The sequence below is a fragment of the Nomia melanderi genome, chromosome 3 (assembly GCF_051020985.1).
Source record: "Nomia melanderi isolate GNS246 chromosome 3, iyNomMela1, whole genome shotgun sequence".
NCBI lineage: Eukaryota > Metazoa > Arthropoda > Insecta > Hymenoptera > Halictidae > Nomia > Nomia melanderi.
Genome location: NC_135001.1, coordinates 9,651,511 through 9,672,286, shown reverse-complemented (window position 1 = coordinate 9,672,286; position 20,776 = coordinate 9,651,511). Strand labels below are relative to the sequence as shown.

The window sequence follows — 20,776 nt, the reverse complement described above, 5'->3', positions numbered from 1 at the left end:
AAATTGAATTTGTTTATTTTCTTTCTATTTAATTATGTATCCTTATTTTTGTTATTGCCTGCTCAAATACAGAAAAATGGACCGATCGCACTATTTAGAATTTTCATACGCGAATATAGAAATAGTAATTCAGTTACTGAACTGAAACGAAAATAGAATACTAACTGCAAAAGTTACACCTTTTATAAATGTCAAAAAGAAAGATGAATAATCGACACATGTGTGAATAAATTGAAAAAATGTGTAAATGGAGGTAGTATAAATTTATTGACGATTTCAAGGAATAATGGTATTGGTTGATTTCCAGAAAGATATTTGTGCTTTCAGTTTGGGTGAGGTCAAATTTATCGAAATCTGGACCAATTTATAATAGTAAGTGGGTTCAGTGCTGCACAAGGCATACACATCTGTCTTGGGATTATTTTAGAGAATCTTAGGAGAATCACAGAGAAAACGAACGCGGAGCGTGAAAAGGAAAAGGAAAGAACTTTTAACAAGCAAGTATTCTGTTAATAGTTTACACGCGACGAACTTTTCCGGTTAAAGGAATGTTCTTAAGGGCAAAAGATGAATGCACGGGAAATAAAACACAGGACTTTACAGTTGTTTCCTGCGTCACGGCATTTTCAGCAATTTCCACCACAATACTTGCAATTAACGCTAGGCGGTTCTACTTACCGCTGGGGATACGAAACGACCGGAAACACTTTGCCGAATACGTGCACGAAACGAAATGTTCGTGTATGTATTTATAATACACGTATCCGGGAACACGTGCGCTTGGAATTGCAAATTTAACAAACATTACTTGTCCACAACTTTCTAATGCGCTAGAATTTCTATGAAAAGACTTGTAATCGGGTTCCTGGAAATTAAAATTATATTATTACACGAATACAATTAATGCAATAATTATATTACCTATCATCTAGACGTAAACATGATTAACCTTTAATCCCTGTTCTAGGACTTATAATTTTATAACTATGATCGATACAACTACTTTGTCATTAATAAAAAGAATACAAATTCTCGGCATATGATAATCTAGGAAGAATAATATTTCATTTGAATTTTAATGAATTAAGTAATATTTATGTTTGTTATAATATAATTATTATAATATTATAATCTCTATAGTATGATACAATACGAAATATACTAACGAATCTATGAATATTCGAATTTAATAGAAACGATTTTACCATATTTTAGTGCACAGAAATTCAGAGAAAAATTCACGTCATTTCTTTCTCGAAACGAAAGAAACCTTCCTATCGTTATTCTACATTTTCCCCGAATGTTTTACGCGAGCCTTCCATCTTTCTCTTCATCCCTCAGCAACCACTAACAATTCAGCGGTTCTACGCATCTACATGCACCCTCTCCTCCGGTGGATTGACGCGCAGCACTCAGCAACAAGCAATGGAGGTTGCATGGGTTCTACAAACTGAAGCAGCCCTTGTTCTCACGAGGCGGTGAAATTATAATAACCGACGATGAATCTTGATTATATAGTGTACCGGGCTGAGTTTAACTTATTCACTTGGCGCAACGTTGGATGAAATCGACGAGTGAAAGCACTGCGGAACTTCATACCGTTCGCCGATACGGTCCGTCGTTATTTATTTAGATAATGTTGATATGGTTCGTCTACTGGTACGATTCATCATCATTTATTTAGAAAATACCGAGGTGATTCCATCGCATGGTACAGTCTGTCGTCATTTATTAAAGCAATGTTGATTTTGAGAACTTTCGTTTCCTTTCCCCAGACTATCTCTGTTTTCTTAAGATCAGCTTTAAGCATTGATAGAAGATTTTGTTCTTTACAGTCGACATAGTGTCAAACAACATTGTTTATCGTAAAAATTAATTCTTTATGGTAAAAATAAAATTAATTGATATTGTTTGTCATATTTTCTTTCCTTGTTCGAAATGGGATTTCAAGTGACACCGAGAAACGCAATCGCGTTCACGAGAGCCAGCGTTGCTCTGACATGTTCCTGGCCACCCTCGGTTCGAGCTAGCAAAGCTAAACTTCTGCTTTTCAATACCCTGTGGTGTATAGCATTCATCAGTTCCATGGGATTACTCGCGCCGCTGCTGTTTGCTATTTATGAGTATCGCAAAGAGCCCATCATTCTTGGGAAAAATGTGAGCCTCTTCTCGGCTGTCACGCAAGTCACGATTAAAATGATAGTATGCCGAGTGATGCAGAGGAAATTTCAAGTAAATCAATCCTTTTTCATGAAGGAATATGTTACAGTAAGAGTCACGTGCAAACAAAGTGAAATATTTGTAGCGACAGCAGATTTGTCCTGAAATTGTTACATTCCACTTAAAATTTGTTCGCATTATAAACGGACGTATAAGGCGTCGTATAAACAGCTCCAGTAAGGAAAGATATGAATCTGAAGACTGGCAAATGTTCCACATGGAACCTTAACACGTTGAACCTTACGATGATTTCATAGATTCATAGATAAACATTCCATAGGAACCAAAACAGTTTTATGAGCTTTAAATATTTCCATTGTGATTACGCTTGGTTAATAAAAATTGAAATTATCGGGCAGCATAATAGCTTGAAGACAGAGAACATTGATAAGTGTTTAGTACAAAATACAAATATCGTTTGAAGAATAAATTTAGATATTTTGGGGTTCAAGCTTGGGGTGAAACGCGCTAAATCTAAAAAGCTGACTTACGTTGAAATTTTCTTTCGCAGTGGTTATTTTTCGAGATGGAGAATTTTTGCAAAGACGCTACAGACGAGGAAAGAGTTATTCTCCAATGTCATGTGAACAAATACAAACACGCCCACGGTTTCTACACCCTTTGGTGTTTCCTGACAACAATGTTCGTTATAAGCGGGCCATTGTACTCGCCCCGAGAGTTCCCCACGCACGCGAAATACCCCTTTCCGGTGGAACGGCAGCCGTTTAGGAGTATTATTTTCCTCCATCAGTCGCTGGTTGGATTCCAGGTATCCTCGGGTATGGCGATCGATGTCCAAGTCGCGCTTCTCCTGCGATACACCGCTGTCAGGTTCGAGATTCTGGCGATGCGGTTGGAGAGAGCCAAATCTGAAAGCGAATTAAACGCTTGTATACGGGAACACGTGAATCTGCTCAGGTAAACTGTGCACTATTTTTATACAATCCCCGTCTATGCTGTTAGAGTTATAGTTAAATTGATATCATTGATTTTGAAATCAACACTTCCATTCGTTCATTGACCTATCATAAGCTTGCCACTTGAGGTCTCAACAAAATACATTAAGGGATTAATCTTCTTACTATTATGAAATAAATGTTTTGTACTGTTTTAAAACTTTTTATTATTATAAAGTTTCCGTTGATACGTACTGATTCTTTCTACATTCAAATTTGGTACTTTTGGTTATTATATGATAAATATATATTTATCATTATAAAAAGAAAGCTTTATCGACTGAGATTAACTGAAAAATATTGAACTCTAATTCTATGGTAAAACTTCATTATTTCACTATTTATGAAAATATGAGAAATATATTTCCATTGATATACATTTCACTGCGCGTATTTCCCATTTATATTCAAATGAAGTTATTATAGTGTTTCATATTAATGTACTGAATATCTGGACATTGAATTTAATATAAATACTTAAACCAATGAAGAATCATTTGAATCGTTTTAGATACACGAGGAGCGTGTATCATGCTGTCAGGTTCATCGTTTTTACAACAGAAATCACGACAAACGTCGCAGTAATTTTCGGCAGTTTGAATTTAGTCACCGTAAGTATTCTCCGCGCGGAAACTCGAACGAAGCGAAGACGTGACTGACGAATTTATGGAAATTCCCGTTGAACAGAGGCAGCCATTGCCTTTGAAAGTATTGTACGCGCTAGTGGTGGTCAGTGCCAGCGGCGAGCTTTTCATGTACGCTTGGCCGGCCGACAGTTTGATACACCAGGTAACCAATCAATCTTATCAGAAATTTGGCATCAACTCAAATTCTTCATTTTCATAAAGAGTATGAGAACAGCCGCGAATGCTTTCAATACAAATTGGTACCAGAAAAATGCGAGGTACCGAAGAAAGGTATATTTCATCATGCTGAGGTCCCAGAGACTCGAGGCTATTCAAATAACAGGCATTCTGCCGCAAATTTCGTTGTCGTATTATGCAAAGGTAGGTATTATCTATTAGTCAAAATGAAAAATATTGAATCATTATTATTTTACATATTTTTCATTTCGTATTAGAACGAATCAACATCTTTCACTGTTTTAATATACTGGAGCGTGTATGTTAAAGTATCGTATTCATTAAAATATTGTAATAAAAAGAATATTCCAAAAGTCTTTGGATTCTACAATTAAGTGTATTCGTCCACAAAGAATGTACTTTAAATAGTCTCCTGTTTAAACAATACTGAAAGAGTTTTTGTCAACGAAGTATACTACATAATTATTATACCTCAATGATCACTACAAATAATACGTAAATTTGATAATGTCTTAGTCCCTTATACGGGGTAGCTCCAAAGTCCAGTTATTTAAGTCGGCGCATCGCATAAATCTCATGAGAATTCCAAGTCGCATGTACGAGTAACCGTTCCCTTTATTTTCAGTTTCTGTCCACAGCGTTCTCCTACTTCACCGCGTTGCGTGTGATGGTCGAGAAATCTGACGCCCGTTGAAGTTCCATCGAGAACGATGTTTAGTGGAACAAATTGTAACCAACGCATGTATTCACAGAAGTTAATGAATACATGTTTCACCTGATTTTTCGTATCGGTAGCCTAAAATTCGGAAGAAAGGGAACTCGCTGAACAGGCGATATTTAAAGGTGTAAATATATTAATAAGAAACTTGTAACTTTTTTCTCCGACAGCGACTTGCAGAAATATTTACAGTTCGATTATATTTTACGTTACTTTATTTTACATAATTTTATTTTACCTTGTTTTATTTTACTTTATTTTACTTTATTCAATTTTATTTTATTACTATAACAAATAAAATTCAACTTGCGGCCAACAATTTCAGATGTAATTGTATGCGTCATGATTGTCGCTATCAGAAAACAACGCCGCAAACTGTTCTCTAGTCTACCTGCATAATGAGGAACGAACGTGCAAGCTTCGACTGTACGGTTCTTAAAACTGAACTGAGTTCTACAACTCTTGATCATTTTTCCGTACCATGTGGTATATTCCACGGAAATCTGAATATCGGATGTACGCGGAAGTTAGGGACGTCGGCTGTGATTACGGTTGATGCATGCATAACTTATTAATTCACCCGCACTGATTGCCAACATTATAAGTCGGTGTTACTGTAATGCGATCCCTGTAATAATCGACGTTGGCGTGCTATTTAGTTCTTATTGATTCATTTTCGCCGAGATTTCTTCCTCGGAATTCGTTGTCGATTCATTCTGACGAGTGAGTCTACCGAAGTAATACAATTCCTACAGTGTAGACATTCTTCGCTTTCTAAAATCGCTAAAGAGTTAATATTAGGCCTGGTACTCGAGTAGTTACTATGTTCAAAAATATGACGCCGGAGAGGGCGATCACCTTCACTAAAATCTGCGTGTCCATAAATTACTATTGGCCACTGAGCTCAGGGACAAGCAAACTGAAGATGTTCTTCTTCAATGTTTTGAAAGTTTTTGCTGTGCTTTGCACGATCACTGTATTTCTGCCGTTGGTATACTCCGCGTACCTGCATTTTCAACAGCCTGCCATTTCTTCTAAATCGGCCATCATGGCATTCGCTTGTCTTCATGTCATTGGTCAGGCAATCGACAGTTATATTCGACATGACCTGCAGCAGGTAAGCTTTGATTAGTATAAAGTTCCATTTATCATTAGAACCATTTTTAAATCAATTAATTTTGTCATGGCGTTTGACTAATTAAACACCTTATTCGCAACTCATAAGCTATATTCGAATGTAGATTTCAATTTGGTCCTTAATATAATATATTATGCATTATTTTTTATTATGTGAACTATGGTCTGTTTTACGAAAGAAGATCCCTTGGAGTTAGGCCACTTCTGAGCGTATATTTCGGTGGGGAACCAACAGAGTGACAGCAAAATGTCGAGACGCACCGAGTAACATTGTCACATTGTAAGACAGAATATGGTATCCTTTCCCCTTCTATAGATAGAATGTTGCTCTCTCAATGGCACGATAAAGAAGATTTATACAGTTCGCCTCTTCCGACCTGGAACCCGCTCAATCAGATACGCAGCTTGGAGGACAAGGGGAGAGGTCCACCCGCCGCGGTTGGCCCCATTTTTATTGGGGCTCAGTTTCGACACGTCTTTTTTATTGGTCGTCTGTTTTCTTCGTCCCACGGAATATTAAATTTGGTTCCTTTTAAAATAAAATTTTAATGAAGGTTAAATCAATTATAATAGAATATCAATTCAATAAGTCATAACAGAGTATAAATTCCAGTGATTAGTGCGTACGAAACAATATATTTTTGCATTGCCCGCCATCCACTGTCGGTGAGTTCCAGGAATTTAATAATAGGTCTGCGGTCGCATATTATAATGGAAAGTAATTAGATAGTTAGTTCAATAGATAATTATAATAAACATCCTATTTCGCAGTTACGTTTAGAAATGAAAACTGCGAGAGGACCGCGTATGCTTCTTAGAATTCAATATTAAATCGAAGTATGTACAATTACTCGGCAAATTGTGACGTTATGTACCTAGACGTTCTAGACCTAGACGAGTGCTCGAGTTTTGGATGTTCCCCCTTACCACCCCAAACTGCATAGCCGATAGAGTGGATTTCAGTTCGGAAGAGGCGAACTACACATTTATCGAAGATATTTTATGCCTCGATATACGTAACAGTATACTGTACTACATATAATGATAGATTCGTTAAATCTATTTAAAGACCAAAATTCAAAGATTTTTTAGCGCTTTAGCGCATCAAAACGAATAACGAATTGCAAAAGTAGAAACTTTACGCCCATGTCGAACACATAAGCCCGGTAGGAATGTCCTACAATTTCTTTTCACGTAGTTATGATAACTTGAACATCGACAATTCTTCACTTAAAATTTAATAAGTATTTCCTTAATCTTGCAGACAAGTGTGTTACTATGAAAGATACGCGTAAAAATCAAGCTTTCCTATATTTGCATTGAACTGTTGCGATATCAATTTTGTTGCTTTCCATATTGCTTTATTTCTTTCTATCTATTAAGTCATATGTGTTTTAACATTGAATTGTATGTAGCCTTCGTGTAGTCCTTTGTTGAGATGAAAGTTGTCGGAATCTTTGTATCTATCTTTAACTATGTTTCTATAGTTTTACATGTAAGTTTCCTTTCACTCTTAGCGTAAAAAAAGCCCGAATTCGACAACGACTTGGCATCCGCCATTCATTCGGCGATACATTGTCTCATTGGCACAGAAACGGTCGAAGTAGGACCACCGCGAACAGGATAGAAATACGTGCGTGACAAAGCAAAAGCGTTCGTAAGGACTTAGAGGCAGGGAATGGAAAGACATTGGTCAAAACACGGACAGTGGGATTAAGTTCATGTCAGCAGATCGTCGTTGATTAGTGGACGACGCGTGAATACGCGGTAACACCGTAAAACGTTGGGTCGACATAACTCCAGGGGCTCTTAATTCATAAAACAGACCATTATATAGCAGAAGAAGCATTAAAAAAGCCCACTTGTCCCTTGTCAAGTTTGTACGATTAAAGCTTTGCCGTGATCATTAATAAAACTTGTAATTTTGTAAATCTTTTGTGATTCTTATATATTTTAACATCATAGTACCGTAATTTAATTAGGTGGTTACGTTAGGCTACTGCTGTCGTCATAGGTTTCTAGAATGATCATAGAAAATAAAGATCATTTCGTAATGTATATGTATTATTTTAATGAGTATTTACACTTCCTGCAGTTAGGATATTAATAATCAAGAAGGTATTGGAGTTGAACTCCAGTTACGACATTAGTGATATGTTCTAGCGTCTGATCGAGGAGATGGTCGCCTACTGTCAGAACATGGAAGCATACCAAAGAAACATTCTCCAGGAATACATCGACAGGTTTTCACCGTTCTATAAAGGGGCAACGTTCTGGAACACGGTATCGTCATTCGGGATGATTCTAGGTGCTCTGTTCCTACCACAGCCGTACCCGCTGGCCGCCGAGTACCCGTTCCCCGTTAATTATGAACCCGTCAAGTCTTTACTCTATTTGCATCAGTCTTACGTCTGTCTTCTGTGCATGTCCACTCTCCACTCGAACTTGATCGTAGCGCTGCTGACCCTATTCGCGTCAGCGAGGTTCGAAATCTTGATGATAGATCTGCGCGCGGCTGTCACTGTCACAGACTTGAACAACTGTATGAAACAGTATTACGCTGTCAGAAAGTAAGAATGCAACTTCGAAAATTAAGCTACACTTTGTAACTGATCATGGCAATTTGTATTTTCATACAAACAGATTTATTTGTAATATTGGTTATATCTGGTTGAAAGCGTTGAACTTGAAAATCGATGATCGTAATCGGTAGAAGAGTCATTATTGTCATTGTTGTCAATAGGATAGAATTAGATAGTTGGAAAAAGAATTTAGGAAATTTAAGAGAGACTATAAGAAGAGAAGGAAATAAATGGAATGGGATACTTATCTATTGTTCTGTATAGTCAAGATGTACAATACAAAAATACGATTTTGAAGAAGGTAGTAATGAAATTATTGTGAAACAATATTCTTCCAGATATGCAGAAGATGTCGTCGAAGGTGTACAATACATAGCGATACTTACGTTAGCCACTAGCGTCTTCAATATTGTCCTCTGCGGACTTAACATCATCGGAGTAAGTATTTGGAGGAATCTGACAGGTGTTTAGAGTATAGATTATAGTGATACTGTAGAGAATTCTTCTTTCTTTCGAACAGCGACAACCAACTGTGGTAAAAGTTCAATTTCTCTTTCTGGTTGGAACGGCGTTGCTGATAGTTTTCATGTGTGCTTGGCCAGCTCACAATCTAATGGAAGTGGTGAGTTATTCAATAAAAAATCCAATAATCGAATTATTTCAATTAAAATATTAAGTTTCGTTACTGCAAATAGATTTCTTCCTGAATCGCAGAATCCTTTATCCTTACTAACTATTTATTACTTTTCGTTTCTATTCCATTGTAAATTCCTATACCTCTTTCATTTGATCTTTCATCATATTTCATTAAGTTTCTATATAATTATTTTGTTGTTCTACCTTTTTACGGTATTTTAACTTTTACCTATACGATGAACAAACTGTTGCCAGTAGTTTTAGTGGAAATAACTGATGCCTAATTTGAAATCAGAGCGAGAACACTATTTACTCTGTGTTCGACTCAATATGGTACGAGCAAATCGTAAGAATGCAGAAGACGGTATTGCAAATGTTGGTGCCTCAAACGCCTATAGTCATCAGTATGAGAGGCGTAATGACAGCGTTTTCCTTGACCTATTACAGCACGGTACGACTTCACTCATATCATAGCCACCGAAGTCTCTGTTACAGCGTTTTCAAGCCTTTCTTCGATTTTTCAGTATGTTTCAAACGGTTTCTCTTTATTTACTACTTTGCGCATCGTGATGGAAACAGACGACGATATAGAAACGATGAAAACATTTAACGGCACTTGTTGCAACTAAAGAATCCACCTTTGAATACTACAAATTCGTTATAGACATATGTATTCTGGAATAAACGAGCTCTGAAATATTCTCTTTCCGAATTCTTATTCTACGGACAGTGATGATCCTGAATTTAATGGATTCTTGTATGTGAGCAAATTCTTTTTAGCGAAAAATCATGTCACCGTCATGTAAATGTCTTGTTAGCACTTCCATTAGAAAATGAAGAAATTTTTGTCGATTTTAAAAGATTTTGCCTCGGTAACATTATTGTTATAGTATAACTTTTTATAATTTTTCTTTTCGTCTTTTAATAGTGCGCAATATTCATTTCATTGAAGCCAGAAATATTTTTGAAATTTCCTACGTCTTGCCAACTCAAAATTAGCAGCACAAAGTTCCGTGTACATGCCCGGGAAACGGAGACAACGAGCAAGATGATCGATGCAACCAGACGAACTATGTAAAGATACTATTGTTGTTTAATCAGCAATGCGTTTCAGATTCGCGCGTGCAAGGTTTTTCAGAAAAATCAATACGGGCGGTGGAAATAGAAGCTCGGAAGCTATCATTACGAGTGCCACGGCTGTATTGCCTGTAATTGACACGTTAGTGTGGTAAACATTAATCCGTGTAAGACCGTTTCAACGTCCTATCTGGATTTTCTAGCGTTCATTAATTCATCTGCGATGTTGCTACTTCTGTAGAATGTAGTTTCTCTTCAGTCTATCAAATGAAGTTGTTAGACGAGAAACATCATTTCCTTCTTCAATCGCGTGGGAAATATTTTACAGATTCTGCTGTTATCCCTTTGTCAAATTCGTGACGAGAATTTCAAATAAATTATAGTACATATACACACCGTTGAATTTCGCAAAAATTCAAATTAAATTTCATTCTTCTGTAATTAATCGTTGATCTATGGTGTGAACGTGAACATAGAACGAGCATGAGATTTTTTCTTCATGCAGTAAATTAAATCCTGGTAGATTAATAAAATAAGTTAATAAGTAAATTATAATAAATTACTGACGAAATATCGCAGAGTTGTACCTTTTTCTAATTGTTCAACAATGTTCGAGAACATAACACCACAAAAAGCGATCAGATTCACTAAATACAGCGTAGCTTTAATCTGCTGCTGGCCGTTATCTTCGTCAGCCACTAAACTCCAAACGAGGTGTTTCGTGGTTTTGAAAGTTCTGAACGCTGCGTGTGCTATTTGTTTGATATTGCCGTTATTGTACGCGTTGTACGTACACTTCGAGGATCCAACCACCTTCGTCACGGCAGTCGCTCTTGTACCGTCTTGCTGTCAAGTCGTCCTGCAGTTATGCGTCTGCACGGCCCAGCACGATCGTCTCCAGGTAAGGTTCAGTTCACATTCTATGTCACTTGGGAGACAAACGTGCTTGAAACTTGAAGAAAATTTTACGAAGAAATACATAATGAATCTTATTTCTTTTCTAACAAGGATCAAGGGACATTCAAAGATAAAAGAAAGGAAATTCTGACTTACATTGGGACGATGTTAGATTGTAACATTGGATATCTGATGAAATAAATAAATAAATAATATATATTAGGAAATGTATATTAATAATATATTAGGAAAGACTCTGTATATTATGTGTTGACGTGCACATTAAATTTGTATTATTTTTAATATGCGCTTCGAGCGTTAACTTAATACCGTTAGAATATTTCGGGTTAACGCAAATGATTCTAGTAGTTAATTTGAAAATCACTTTAATAACTAAAATTTGTAGGGTACAGTGTACGTTTATTTGTCGAGCAACTGTTTTGTGTCCTGTTAGGAAGCTGAATTTTCACTGACTACGTCTTCAGGCTGTTGAGAGGTACGATGCGGAGGTCGCTTATCGTCGACCTAATGGTCGCACACAATGAAAATTAGAAAAACCGGCTGCAGAAGGCAGCGGTTCCGATATTTTTTGATCGAGAATAACGACAGTCGGAACAATTGAATTTTACCATTCTATTCCAGCGATTGATAGAGGAGATGACAGACTACTGCGAGAAAGCGAAATCGTACGAAACTATCATCTTCCAGCGATACGCGAACAAATTCTCCCTGATTCACATGGCGTCCACGGTATGGTTCTACTCGTGCGCGTTTGCAGTCGTGCTAGGGACGTTGTTAACATCGCAGCCGTTTCCAACGGTTTCGGAATACCCGTTCCGCGTCGACTACGAACCTGTCCGCACCACTATCTTCCTGCATCAAGCTTTTGTCGGCCTTCAATGCGCCGCGTGCGTCAGCGTGAATACGCTCGCTGCTTTGCTGCTTATATTCGCCGCGGCGAGATTCGACATATTGATGTCGGAATTACGTGCCGCCGTCACAGTTGCCGAATTCACGGAATGCCTGAAAAATTACCACGCGGTGAAAAGGTATCACCGAGCACATCGTTTTCGTAATACGGTGAATTTCCGATGGAATACAAATACCATCCCTAGAACTGATTAAATGGAAATTCATATTCGAGATTATGTAATCATCTGACAGATTAATACTTTACCTATTGGTTGATATTTAGTATTTTTTTCTTTTTCAATGTTTACCTTTATGAAAACATATAGAAAGTATTGTAATAAAAAAAATCCATTATTACGATCGATGAATTTGAAAATAATTCGACGGTAGATGATAGTATTTCCTACTTTTATTTATAAAGTGGTATTAAGAATTTCCCTTTAGAACTGCGAGTGAAAGGAATACAGGAGAGAATATCTTTTTTTAGATACGCACGAGACGTCGTCGATGGTGTTCAATACGTGACTCTGACCACTATAATTGTCAGCAGTATGCTCCTTGTGATATCCGGTCTTACAATAATTGAAGTATGCACTTAAGAAAATTGTTCGATTCTTCACTGATGGACTGTTGTATCACAAAAGAAACTGTACTTCTCAACAGCGACGAGGTATTGTGGTAAAACTGCAGTTCATGTTTCTGGCCGTGACTGCACTATTGGAAGTTTTCACGTGCACGTGGCCAGCTGACAGCCTGTTGGAGGCGGTGAGTTATTAATGGTAGCAAGTAATCCATAGTTTTTAAGAATTCTCAATTAAAAATCATATTCTTTTAATTTTTAAAATCAAGATTTTGCGTTAACACTTTGATAATCGGTTATGTTTTTTCATATATGCTGTCCTGGTATGATTATAATAAAATTATTTTATAGAAATCAAATAATACTAATACAATTCCGGTTGATGATGTACAGCTATCGAAAGTTTTAAAATTAATGTCATTGAATGTTTAGAATATTTTAATACTTTTGAAAAGATTTTTCTTAGCCGAACCAATAATATCTACCAATAGCTGTCCGAGTAGAATCGTCAATACATATTTAGAATCAGAGTGCAGGTGCAATTCGAAGTGCCTACGAAGCGACTTGGTACGAACAAGATTTGAGAGTGCAGAAAACTGTACTCCGCATGTTGGTGCCACAAAAGGCTGAATTCATCAGCTTCAAGTCCGTGGTTCCGGAGCTTTCTTTGAAGTATTATTGTTCGGTATGAATATTCATCTATCATAGAAATTAAAGCATTCATCATAGCATTCTCAACGTGATTTCTAATGTTTCCAGTATATTTCAAACGCGTTCTCCCTATTCACTGCTCTGCGTCTCGTGCTGGTCGAAAAAGACAATGTAATTTTGAACCAATCTTTCAATACAACGTGTTGCTATGACTATTAATCATTCGTCTGTCGATATCCACGGTTTTTTCATGAATGTATGTAATCTAGAATAAATGTATTATATTCGTTAATTGCGGGATACCGGTTTAATATTAACTACGTTAACGATCATTTTTCTATTCAATACGAAAATATATCAATTTACATGGAATCTGACAATAAAAATGACACGAAATAATGAAACATATAGAAACATCTTAGATAAAAACTATTTGAATTTCAGTAACACATGTTGCACATCTCTGAACGTCATTAAATTCACTTACCACCGTCATTTTCTTGCCAATGCCACTTAGAACACATCCATATGCTGTCTTATTTACTAAAGTCAGCTTGTATATGTCATTGCAAAAGTTACTTTAACATACCGCGGTCGCTCGTTTCACAAATAAATCTTATACGAGATAAACTATAGCTGCGTTCGATCTTCCTTAATACCTAGAATTGCTCGAAAGATCCTTGGTGGTTAAATATTTTGTGCATGCGTGCCAACAACAGCAAGAAAGAGAATTATAGGCTATCATTATACCAGCAACATAATATATTAATTCGCCTGACTACGCCTCGAGTACACGCATGGTAGATTCTACCACTGGCTCTATGTTATTTCCTTTACAGTTGCATTCACTATTCACTCGTCTGTTTACCGATTCACTTGCAGCAAAGTTTCTTTCTCGTCGCCCATTTTCACTCTGCATAGTTCAGCAAGATCCCCTTCCGCTAGTTGTTGGCCCCCTAACTTTGCCGAGCACGCGCGGAATGTTTCATTTACTGCTGCAGCTACGTAATTTATCAAAGAAATTTAATTAGAGGAACGGATTCGTCCTGTTAATTCGGGATACTTCTCTATCCTTTTTGAAAGTCGTTGCGTTATGTTCGATAAGGTGACACCTGAAAAGGCGATCGCCTTCACCCGATTCAGCATCGCTTTGAGCTGCGCTTGGCCGCTCTCGTCAGACGCTACCAAAGCACAGATGCTGCGTTACAGGTTCTTGCGAATCGCTGCCGGGCTCAGCGCTATGGGATTATTTTTACCTGTTTCGTACGCGATGTACCTGAATTATGGCGACGCGGACGTTTTCGCTAACACAGCTTCCATGATAATTGCAACAACCCACATTATGCTCCTGCTTCTCGTCTTCAGTCTTCTACAGGATCGTTTTGTGGTGAGCTGTATGATTTTGGAGATGCTTCGTTCAGTTTCTGTCTGGTCGCAATAACAATGATAATACAGTATATATAATCGTATACTATTCATTACGGAGAGATGGCCTCAAGGCTGAAGAGGGTGAAGCAGCCAGTTTTCATTGAAATTGTCATTGGCTGATGAGATTGAGAAGTGAGATATAGTGAAGAAAGTGCGTGCGTCACCAATTCCGCTTTGAGCCGGACCCATTAGGTTGTATGAGACTGGGCGTACTTGTACCGTGAAGGAGTGAGGCTGAATGCTGTGACTGCGTACGTCCTCACGCAAGGGATGGTGCTCGAGCGATTGTGGTCCGTCGCATTGAAAAACAGAAAATCTCAAAGATTGGTTCATTTGAATGAGTTCATTAGAATACACAATTATAACAAAACTATATCTGAAAGTAATTATATTATATCAAATATTAAGATCTTGTAAATAATTCGAAAGCCTTCCATGAGATCTTATAAATTTATTCTTAGATAAATATAAAATTATGATAAATTATGGAGTCTGATGATAACGCCATGAATTTATGGTTCTGAATTCTTTCGTTTTAAATGAGTACTACTTACATATGCTATCGATCAAAAGGAATTGACAATCGAAAAACTAATTAATAGACTTTAAGTAAATAAGATGTTAAAAACGAAAATCAAAAGATAATAGACAATTATCATTATCTCACGCGTAAATTTACGTGCACACCTGCACGAACATTCACTGTATAAAAATTAGTTATACTCCGTTGAAACAACGGCGCGCCGTGGTTGCGAATTCGATATAACTTCAGCAACATTTTGCAGCCCTTGATCGAGGATTTAACAACATTCTGCGGGAACATGAGGACCTACGAGAAACGCGTCTTCCAACGGTACGTCGACAAGTATTCCAAGTTTTACGGTTTGACCGTGACGTGGTTTTACTTGTGCGCGATCATAATCATCTTAGGACCTTTGCTTCAATCGACACAAACGTTTCCGACGGTCTCCGAATATCCGTTCCCGATCGATTACATGCCCGTGAAGATTATTATTTTTCTGCATCAATCTGCTGTCGGCTTCCAGTGTTCCTCATCCGTTAGTGCGAACATGTTTGGAGCTATATTGCTCCTGTACTCGGCTGCAAAGTTTGAAATATTGATGACTGATTTTAGAGCGGCCACAACTGCCGAGGCATTGATGGATTGCCTCAAGAAATATTATGTCGTGACTAGGTAATCAGAGAGATATTACCGTTGCAAAGTAGTTTTGAGGAATAAAAATGTACGATTAGCACCTGTTTTTCTTTCTATTGTTATTCGTTACATTTATTTCGTTTTAATCTTTTCTGGCTTACGCGTCATTTTCTCGTGGACATTTAATGAAATTGCCTCCAATCGGACCTCCAAGATTCGAACATTCTTTTATCGGCTTGTGCTTCGAATTTAAAAGCTTCTATAAAAATATCGTAACATTAGGAATTGCATAAGGTTAAATGAAATGAGTGATGTTAACGATTTGACGGCCACCATTATGTGACCACGATTTCTGTTAGATATACCTGGCAAGTGGTCAGCGGTGTTCAGTATGTAGCTTTTGCTACGATACTTATTAACAGCGTAATCATTGTATTCTGCGGTTACAATTTAATTGGGGTAGGTACAGTTTCTTTTCTCATCAAATAGTTTGTTACTGTAGTACCTATCAGCATAGAATAATGTGAAACGTTTCTTGACGAACAGCAACAAATGATCATAGTGTACATGCAACTGATATTCCTTGTTGGTACTTCGTTGTTGGTGGTCCTCATGTGGGCGATACCGGCCGATCATTTGATGGAGATGGTGAGTAACGAATTAAAATTATATTCAAGTTTAAATTATAAATTCAAGAAACGGAGATATTCATTTTGTAATGTAACAAAACAATGATAGTGTTTTCATATGATTTATTATACTTCTCACATGTTCTGTTCTATTTGGTATAATATATTAATTACATTAATCAATATAATATACATACAATTTTTGTAACGATCAGAGTGAGAAAGTTACTCGAGGTGCGTACGAAACAACATGGTATGAACAAGGACTAGGAATGCAGAAAGCGGTACTTCGCATTATGATGCCACAAAAACCCGTAACCATCAGCTTGAAATGCTTCGTACCAACCCTTAATCTGGAGTATTTCTGTTCGGTATCAGTTCTATTTGTACTATCATATTATTAGTAGTAATTATTATTTTATAAAACTTACTGGATGTTCTTTATGACATTTCAGTTCGTTTCGTGCGCATTCTCCTTATTGACCGCTTTGAGAGCAGTACTTGTTGACAGTGACGATATACTGCCAACCAGAGCAAATAACAGTACATACATGTTGCGGTAATTGATTAATAGTAGTTTCCTTCTCTTCAAATGAATTTCTTCTCACCGCAGTAGGATTCTCTGTGTTCGAAGTATTGCATGATGTACTGAAAAGTTAAATGGTTGAGATATTGTTATTTTAAATTTCTGAACATTGAAAGTACGCAAGTTCTTTGATATAATCCTTAGATATAAATTTATTTGTAACCAATTTTGGGTTATATCAGTGTACTATATATTACTATTAATTATTAATTTGCTGAAACCGACGATTTCTTCACAAATGTATCTGATCAAACGAATTATATTTTACTTTATCACCGAATGAAAATTTTAGCGTTAAGTACTCTAATAGTAACTTTTCTAATCAACACGACAGTATGATGCATTTCATTGAACGCGACAGTAAACAGAGCATAATCATGTAATGTGAAACAGAAAATGAAATATAAAAACATTTGTAGTTAAATCTATTTACATTTCAATAATACATTAGGCACATCTATGAGCATCATAAAATTCGCCTATCACCATCATTTTCTTGCCATTGTCACTTATAACACACCCATATGCCGTCTTATTTACTGAAGTCAGCTTGTATATGTCATTGCAAAGGTTACTTGAACATATCGCGTTTGTTTGTTTCACAAATAAATCTCATACGCGATAAACTATAGCTGCGTTCGCCTTTCCTTAATACCTAGAATTGCTCGGGGGAGCCTTTGTGGCTAAAGATTCTGAGCGTGCACGCCAGCAATAGCAAGAAGGAGAATCTTAGGCTATCTATACACCGACAACATCACATATTAATTCGGCCGTCTACACCTCGAATACATACGTGGTTGATTACTGATACTGGCTCCATGTTATTTGCTTAATAGTCACATTCACTAGACACTCGTCTGTTTATCGATTCACTTGGAGCAAAGTTTCTTCTTCGCTGCTCATTTGTACAATGCACAGTTCATCAAAATCATCCTCCGTTGGCTAATGGTTCCTTGACTTTGCCTGAACCAGTTTCGCTTACTGTTCCGACGACGTCATTTCTATAATAAATTTAATTAGAGCAACGGAATCGTTTCGTTGATTCGAAATATTCTACTGCCCTCTTCAACGGTCCTTGCGTTATGTTCGAGAAAGTGACACCTCAGAAGGCGATTGCCTTCACTCGACTCAGTGTCTCTTTATGCTGCGGTTGGCCGCTCCCGCTTGACGCTACCAATGGTCAGGTGCTGCGTCACAGGATATTGCGAGCCGCTGCAGGTCTCAGTGCTCTAGGCTTATTTTTACCGGTTTCGTATGCAATGGTTCTCAATTATGACGATGCGATCATCTTCGCTAACGCAGCTTCCATGTCGCTTGCCACGTTCCAGCTTATGCTGCAGCTTCTTGTTTTCGGCCTTCTGCAAGATCGCTTTCGGGTGAGCTATATGTTTTTCTAAATATTTTTCTTTATTATTTATAGTTCGATTATAAATGATACGATAATACGTTTGTGAAGTAAAGCTGCATCGTACATGTATTCATCTATTTAATCATCATATGTTATATATAATATTAAAGTCATTTAAATGGCTACTGTATCTTCGAGGATATCGTATGGTTTTATTCATTCTAAGATATAGTATTTTATTAAATTATAAAGCTGACTTATAACACCATTAACTTTTTCATCGTGTCGTTCTGATTTCTCCATTGGAAAGTGTATAATAATAATATGTTATCGGTGAATAAGGATTGACAATTAGATGTTAATTGTTATGCAATTACTCGATAATCATCGAAGAACCAATTATTAAACTTCCAATGAATAAACTGTTAAAACCTAAAATTATGAAATAATAGACGTTTACGTTTGTCGTACGCGTAAGTTTACATGCACATCCACGGTACAGTAATTACACTTTGTGGAAGGAAGCTCGCGCCGTGTTTGAGAATTCGATATAACTTCAACAACATTTTGCAGCCCTTGATCGAGGATTTAACAGCTTCCTGCGGGAACATGAGGACCTACGAGAAACGCGTCTTCCAACGGTACGTCGACAAGTATTCCAAGTTTTACGGTTTGACCGTGACGTGGTTTTACTTGTGCGCGATCATGATCATCTTAGGACCTTTGCTCCAATCGACACAAACGTTTCCGACGATCTCCGAATATCCGTTTCCGGTCGATTATATGCCCGTGAAGATTATTATATTTCTGCACCAATCCGTCGTCGGTTTCCAGTGTTCCTCATCCGTTAGCGCAAACGTTTTTGGAGGTTTACTGCTTCTGTACACGGCTGCGAAGTTTGAGATATTGATGATCGATTTTAGAGCGGCTACAACCGTCGATGCATTGACTGACTGCCTGAAGAAATATCACGCCGCCACTAGGTAAGGCAAAGGTATATTGATGTCAATAGAAATTTTCGCGAATAAAAAGATAGGATTACCTTGTCTGTTTCTACTATTATTTTTATATTATTTCTTCCTTAACAAATTTGGGTAAAGTTAGCATATTTTGTCAACTTTATGGGCGCTATCGCGAGAGATGATTTTTGTTATGTAGATATGCCTGGCAAGTGGTTAACGGTGTTCAGTATATAGCTTTGGGTACGATAATCATTAACAGCGTATGCGTTGTGCTTTGTGGTTTCAATTTAATTGGGGTGTGTATTGGTATTCTTTTCATCCAATGTTTCATTAGTGAAATATATAACAGTTTGAAATAGTGTGACATGTATTTAACTGAATAGAAACAACCGATCGTAGTGAAAATGCAATTGATATTCCTCGTTGGGACTTCGTTGTTGGAGGTCCTCATGTGTGCGATACCGGCTGATCATTTAATGGAGATGGTAAGATACAAATTCCGAGTAAATTCAAGTTTTAATTCAAGAAATGAAGATATTGATTTTAGGATGTAGAAGAGCAATGATACTGTTTTGATATGGTTTATTATACTTTTCATATATTCTCCTTTATATAATATAATATATTAATTGTAGTAATCAATATATTAATCATTTAACTTTTGCAACGGTCAGAGTGAAAAAGTTGTACGAGGTGCGTACGAAGCAACATGGTATGAACAAGGACTAGCAGTGCAGAAAACAGTACTTCACATTACGATTCCGCAGAAACCTGTAACGATCACCTTGAAATGCTTCATACCAACCCTTAATCTGGAGTATTTCTGTTCGGTATCAGTTCCATTTATATTATAATATGATTGAAAGTAATTATCATTTTTATTATACTTATTGAATATTCTTTATGGCATTTTAGTACATTTCAAGCGCGTTCTCCTTGTTGACTGCCGTGCGAGCTGCACTTTCTGACAGTGACGATATACTGCCATCCATGTCAAGTAACAATACATATATGATGCGGTAATTGATTCATCGTAGTTTCTTTCTCTTCAAAATGAAGTTTCTTTCTGACTCCGATAGGTTTATTTGTTCTCGAAGTATTGTATGATGTACTGAAATGTTAAAAGCTTGTGAAATTGTAACTTTAAATACCCGAAGATTGAAGAGAGGGTAATATAAGTTGTACTAGCACTTCAATATAAATCTTGGATACAAATTTATTTATAGTCAATTTGTGTTACATTTGCGTATCACGTGTTACCATTACTTATTCATTTGTCGAAATCAACGATTTTGTCATAAATCTATGTAATCTAGAACAGACGTATTATATTTTCCTTTAGCTATCTATTAAAAAAAATATTTATTATTCTGATGATAACTTTTCCATTCAACGCGACAGTATAATGTCTTTCATTGAATAAGTCAGTAAACAGAGCATAATCATGTAATGTGAAACAGAAAATGAAACATAAAGA

At 36.9% G+C, this 20,776-nt stretch overlaps 3 protein-coding genes and 2 long non-coding RNA genes across 12 annotated transcripts; 3 read left to right on the top strand and 2 right to left on the bottom strand.

The window, feature by feature from the left end:
* The first annotated feature begins 1,020 nt into the window (after positions 1-1,020).
* On the top strand, positions 1,021-9,828 carry LOC116429548 (uncharacterized). Its single transcript, XM_031982602.2, has 12 exons — positions 1,021-2,322; positions 2,732-3,138; positions 3,688-3,787; positions 3,864-3,965; positions 4,025-4,183; positions 4,626-4,689; positions 5,510-5,835; positions 8,019-8,425; positions 8,776-8,875; positions 8,958-9,059; positions 9,369-9,524; positions 9,598-9,828. The coding sequence occupies exons 1-12, from the start codon at positions 1,939-1,941 to the stop codon at positions 9,700-9,702; spliced, it is 2,412 nt and encodes an 803-aa protein (XP_031838462.2). The 5' UTR covers positions 1,021-1,938; the 3' UTR covers positions 9,703-9,828.
* A 572-nt stretch (positions 9,829-10,400) lies between these two features.
* LOC116429551 (uncharacterized) lies at positions 10,401-16,998 on the top strand. 5 transcript variants are annotated; one of them, XM_076365297.1, is made up of 13 exons: positions 10,973-11,051; positions 11,502-11,543; positions 11,690-12,096; positions 12,447-12,546; positions 12,623-12,724; positions 13,063-13,224; positions 14,296-14,577; positions 15,404-15,471; positions 15,754-15,813; positions 16,134-16,233; positions 16,321-16,422; positions 16,619-16,774; positions 16,859-16,998. In XM_076365297.1, exons 3-13 carry the CDS (start codon positions 11,705-11,707, stop codon positions 16,964-16,966), a joined length of 1,632 nt encoding a protein of 543 aa, XP_076221412.1. In that variant the 5' UTR covers positions 10,973-11,051; positions 11,502-11,543; positions 11,690-11,704; the 3' UTR covers positions 16,967-16,998. The 5 variants fall into 5 exon arrangements, with proteins under 5 accessions (XP_076221409.1, XP_076221411.1, XP_076221410.1 ...); XM_076365294.1 differs by lacking the exon at positions 11,502-11,543 and having other exon boundaries at positions 10,401-11,051; XM_076365296.1 differs by lacking the exon at positions 11,502-11,543 and having other exon boundaries at positions 10,401-11,051; positions 16,619-16,769; positions 16,859-16,993.
* Positions 11,950-14,436, bottom strand: LOC143174294 (uncharacterized). Of its 2 annotated transcripts, XR_012998118.1 has the most exons (4): positions 13,678-14,436; positions 13,115-13,455; positions 12,455-12,712; positions 11,950-12,070 (listed from the first exon to the last, which is right to left on the bottom strand). It is a non-coding gene; the product is annotated as an uncharacterized LOC143174294 (long non-coding RNA). The 2 variants fall into 2 exon arrangements; XR_012998117.1 differs by having other exon boundaries at positions 12,001-12,712.
* LOC116429361 (uncharacterized) lies at positions 14,630-16,281 on the bottom strand. Its single transcript, XR_004235481.2, has 3 exons — positions 16,140-16,281; positions 15,833-16,033; positions 14,630-15,719 (listed from the first exon to the last, which is right to left on the bottom strand). It is a non-coding gene; the product is annotated as an uncharacterized LOC116429361 (long non-coding RNA).
* Positions 16,999-18,017: 1,019 nt separating the features above from the next.
* On the top strand, positions 18,018-20,614 carry LOC143174292 (uncharacterized). Of its 3 annotated transcripts, none has more exons than XM_076365301.1 (6): positions 18,018-18,365; positions 19,172-19,320; positions 19,496-19,595; positions 19,683-19,784; positions 19,974-20,129; positions 20,215-20,614. In XM_076365301.1, exons 1-6 carry the CDS (start codon positions 18,072-18,074, stop codon positions 20,320-20,322), a joined length of 909 nt encoding a protein of 302 aa, XP_076221416.1. In that variant the 5' UTR covers positions 18,018-18,071; the 3' UTR covers positions 20,323-20,614. The 3 variants fall into 3 exon arrangements, with proteins under 3 accessions (XP_076221416.1, XP_076221415.1, XP_076221414.1); XM_076365300.1 differs by having other exon boundaries at positions 18,911-19,320; positions 19,974-20,124; XM_076365299.1 differs by having other exon boundaries at positions 18,911-19,320.
* Positions 20,615-20,776: the final 162 nt, after the last annotated feature.

Bases quoted from the DNA above. Each gene is read 5' to 3' on its own strand.
- LOC116429548 (XM_031982602.2), top strand. From the start codon at position 1,939: ATGGGATTTCAAGTGACACCGAGAAACGCAATCGCGTTCACGAGAGCC. The intron at 8,876-8,957 runs GTAAGTATTTGG...TCTTTCGAACAG, and splicing joins GCGGACTTAACATCATCGGA to CGACAACCAACTGTGGTAAA. The intron at 9,525-9,597 runs GTACGACTTCAC...TCGATTTTTCAG, and splicing joins CCTTGACCTATTACAGCACG to TATGTTTCAAACGGTTTCTC.
- LOC116429551 (XM_076365294.1), top strand. From the start codon at position 10,758: ATGTTCGAGAACATAACACCACAAAAAGCGATCAGATTCACTAAATAC. The intron at 11,052-11,689 runs GTAAGGTTCAGT...ATTCTATTCCAG, and splicing joins CCCAGCACGATCGTCTCCAG to CGATTGATAGAGGAGATGAC. The intron at 12,097-12,446 runs GTATCACCGAGC...ATCTTTTTTTAG, and splicing joins AATTACCACGCGGTGAAAAG to ATACGCACGAGACGTCGTCG.
- LOC143174292 (XM_076365299.1), top strand. From the start codon at position 18,072: ATGTTCGAGAAAGTGACACCTCAGAAGGCGATTGCCTTCACTCGACTC. The intron at 18,366-18,910 runs GTGAGCTATATG...AACATTTTGCAG, and splicing joins TTCTGCAAGATCGCTTTCGG to CCCTTGATCGAGGATTTAAC. The intron at 19,321-19,495 runs GTAAGGCAAAGG...TTTGTTATGTAG, and splicing joins AAATATCACGCCGCCACTAG to ATATGCCTGGCAAGTGGTTA.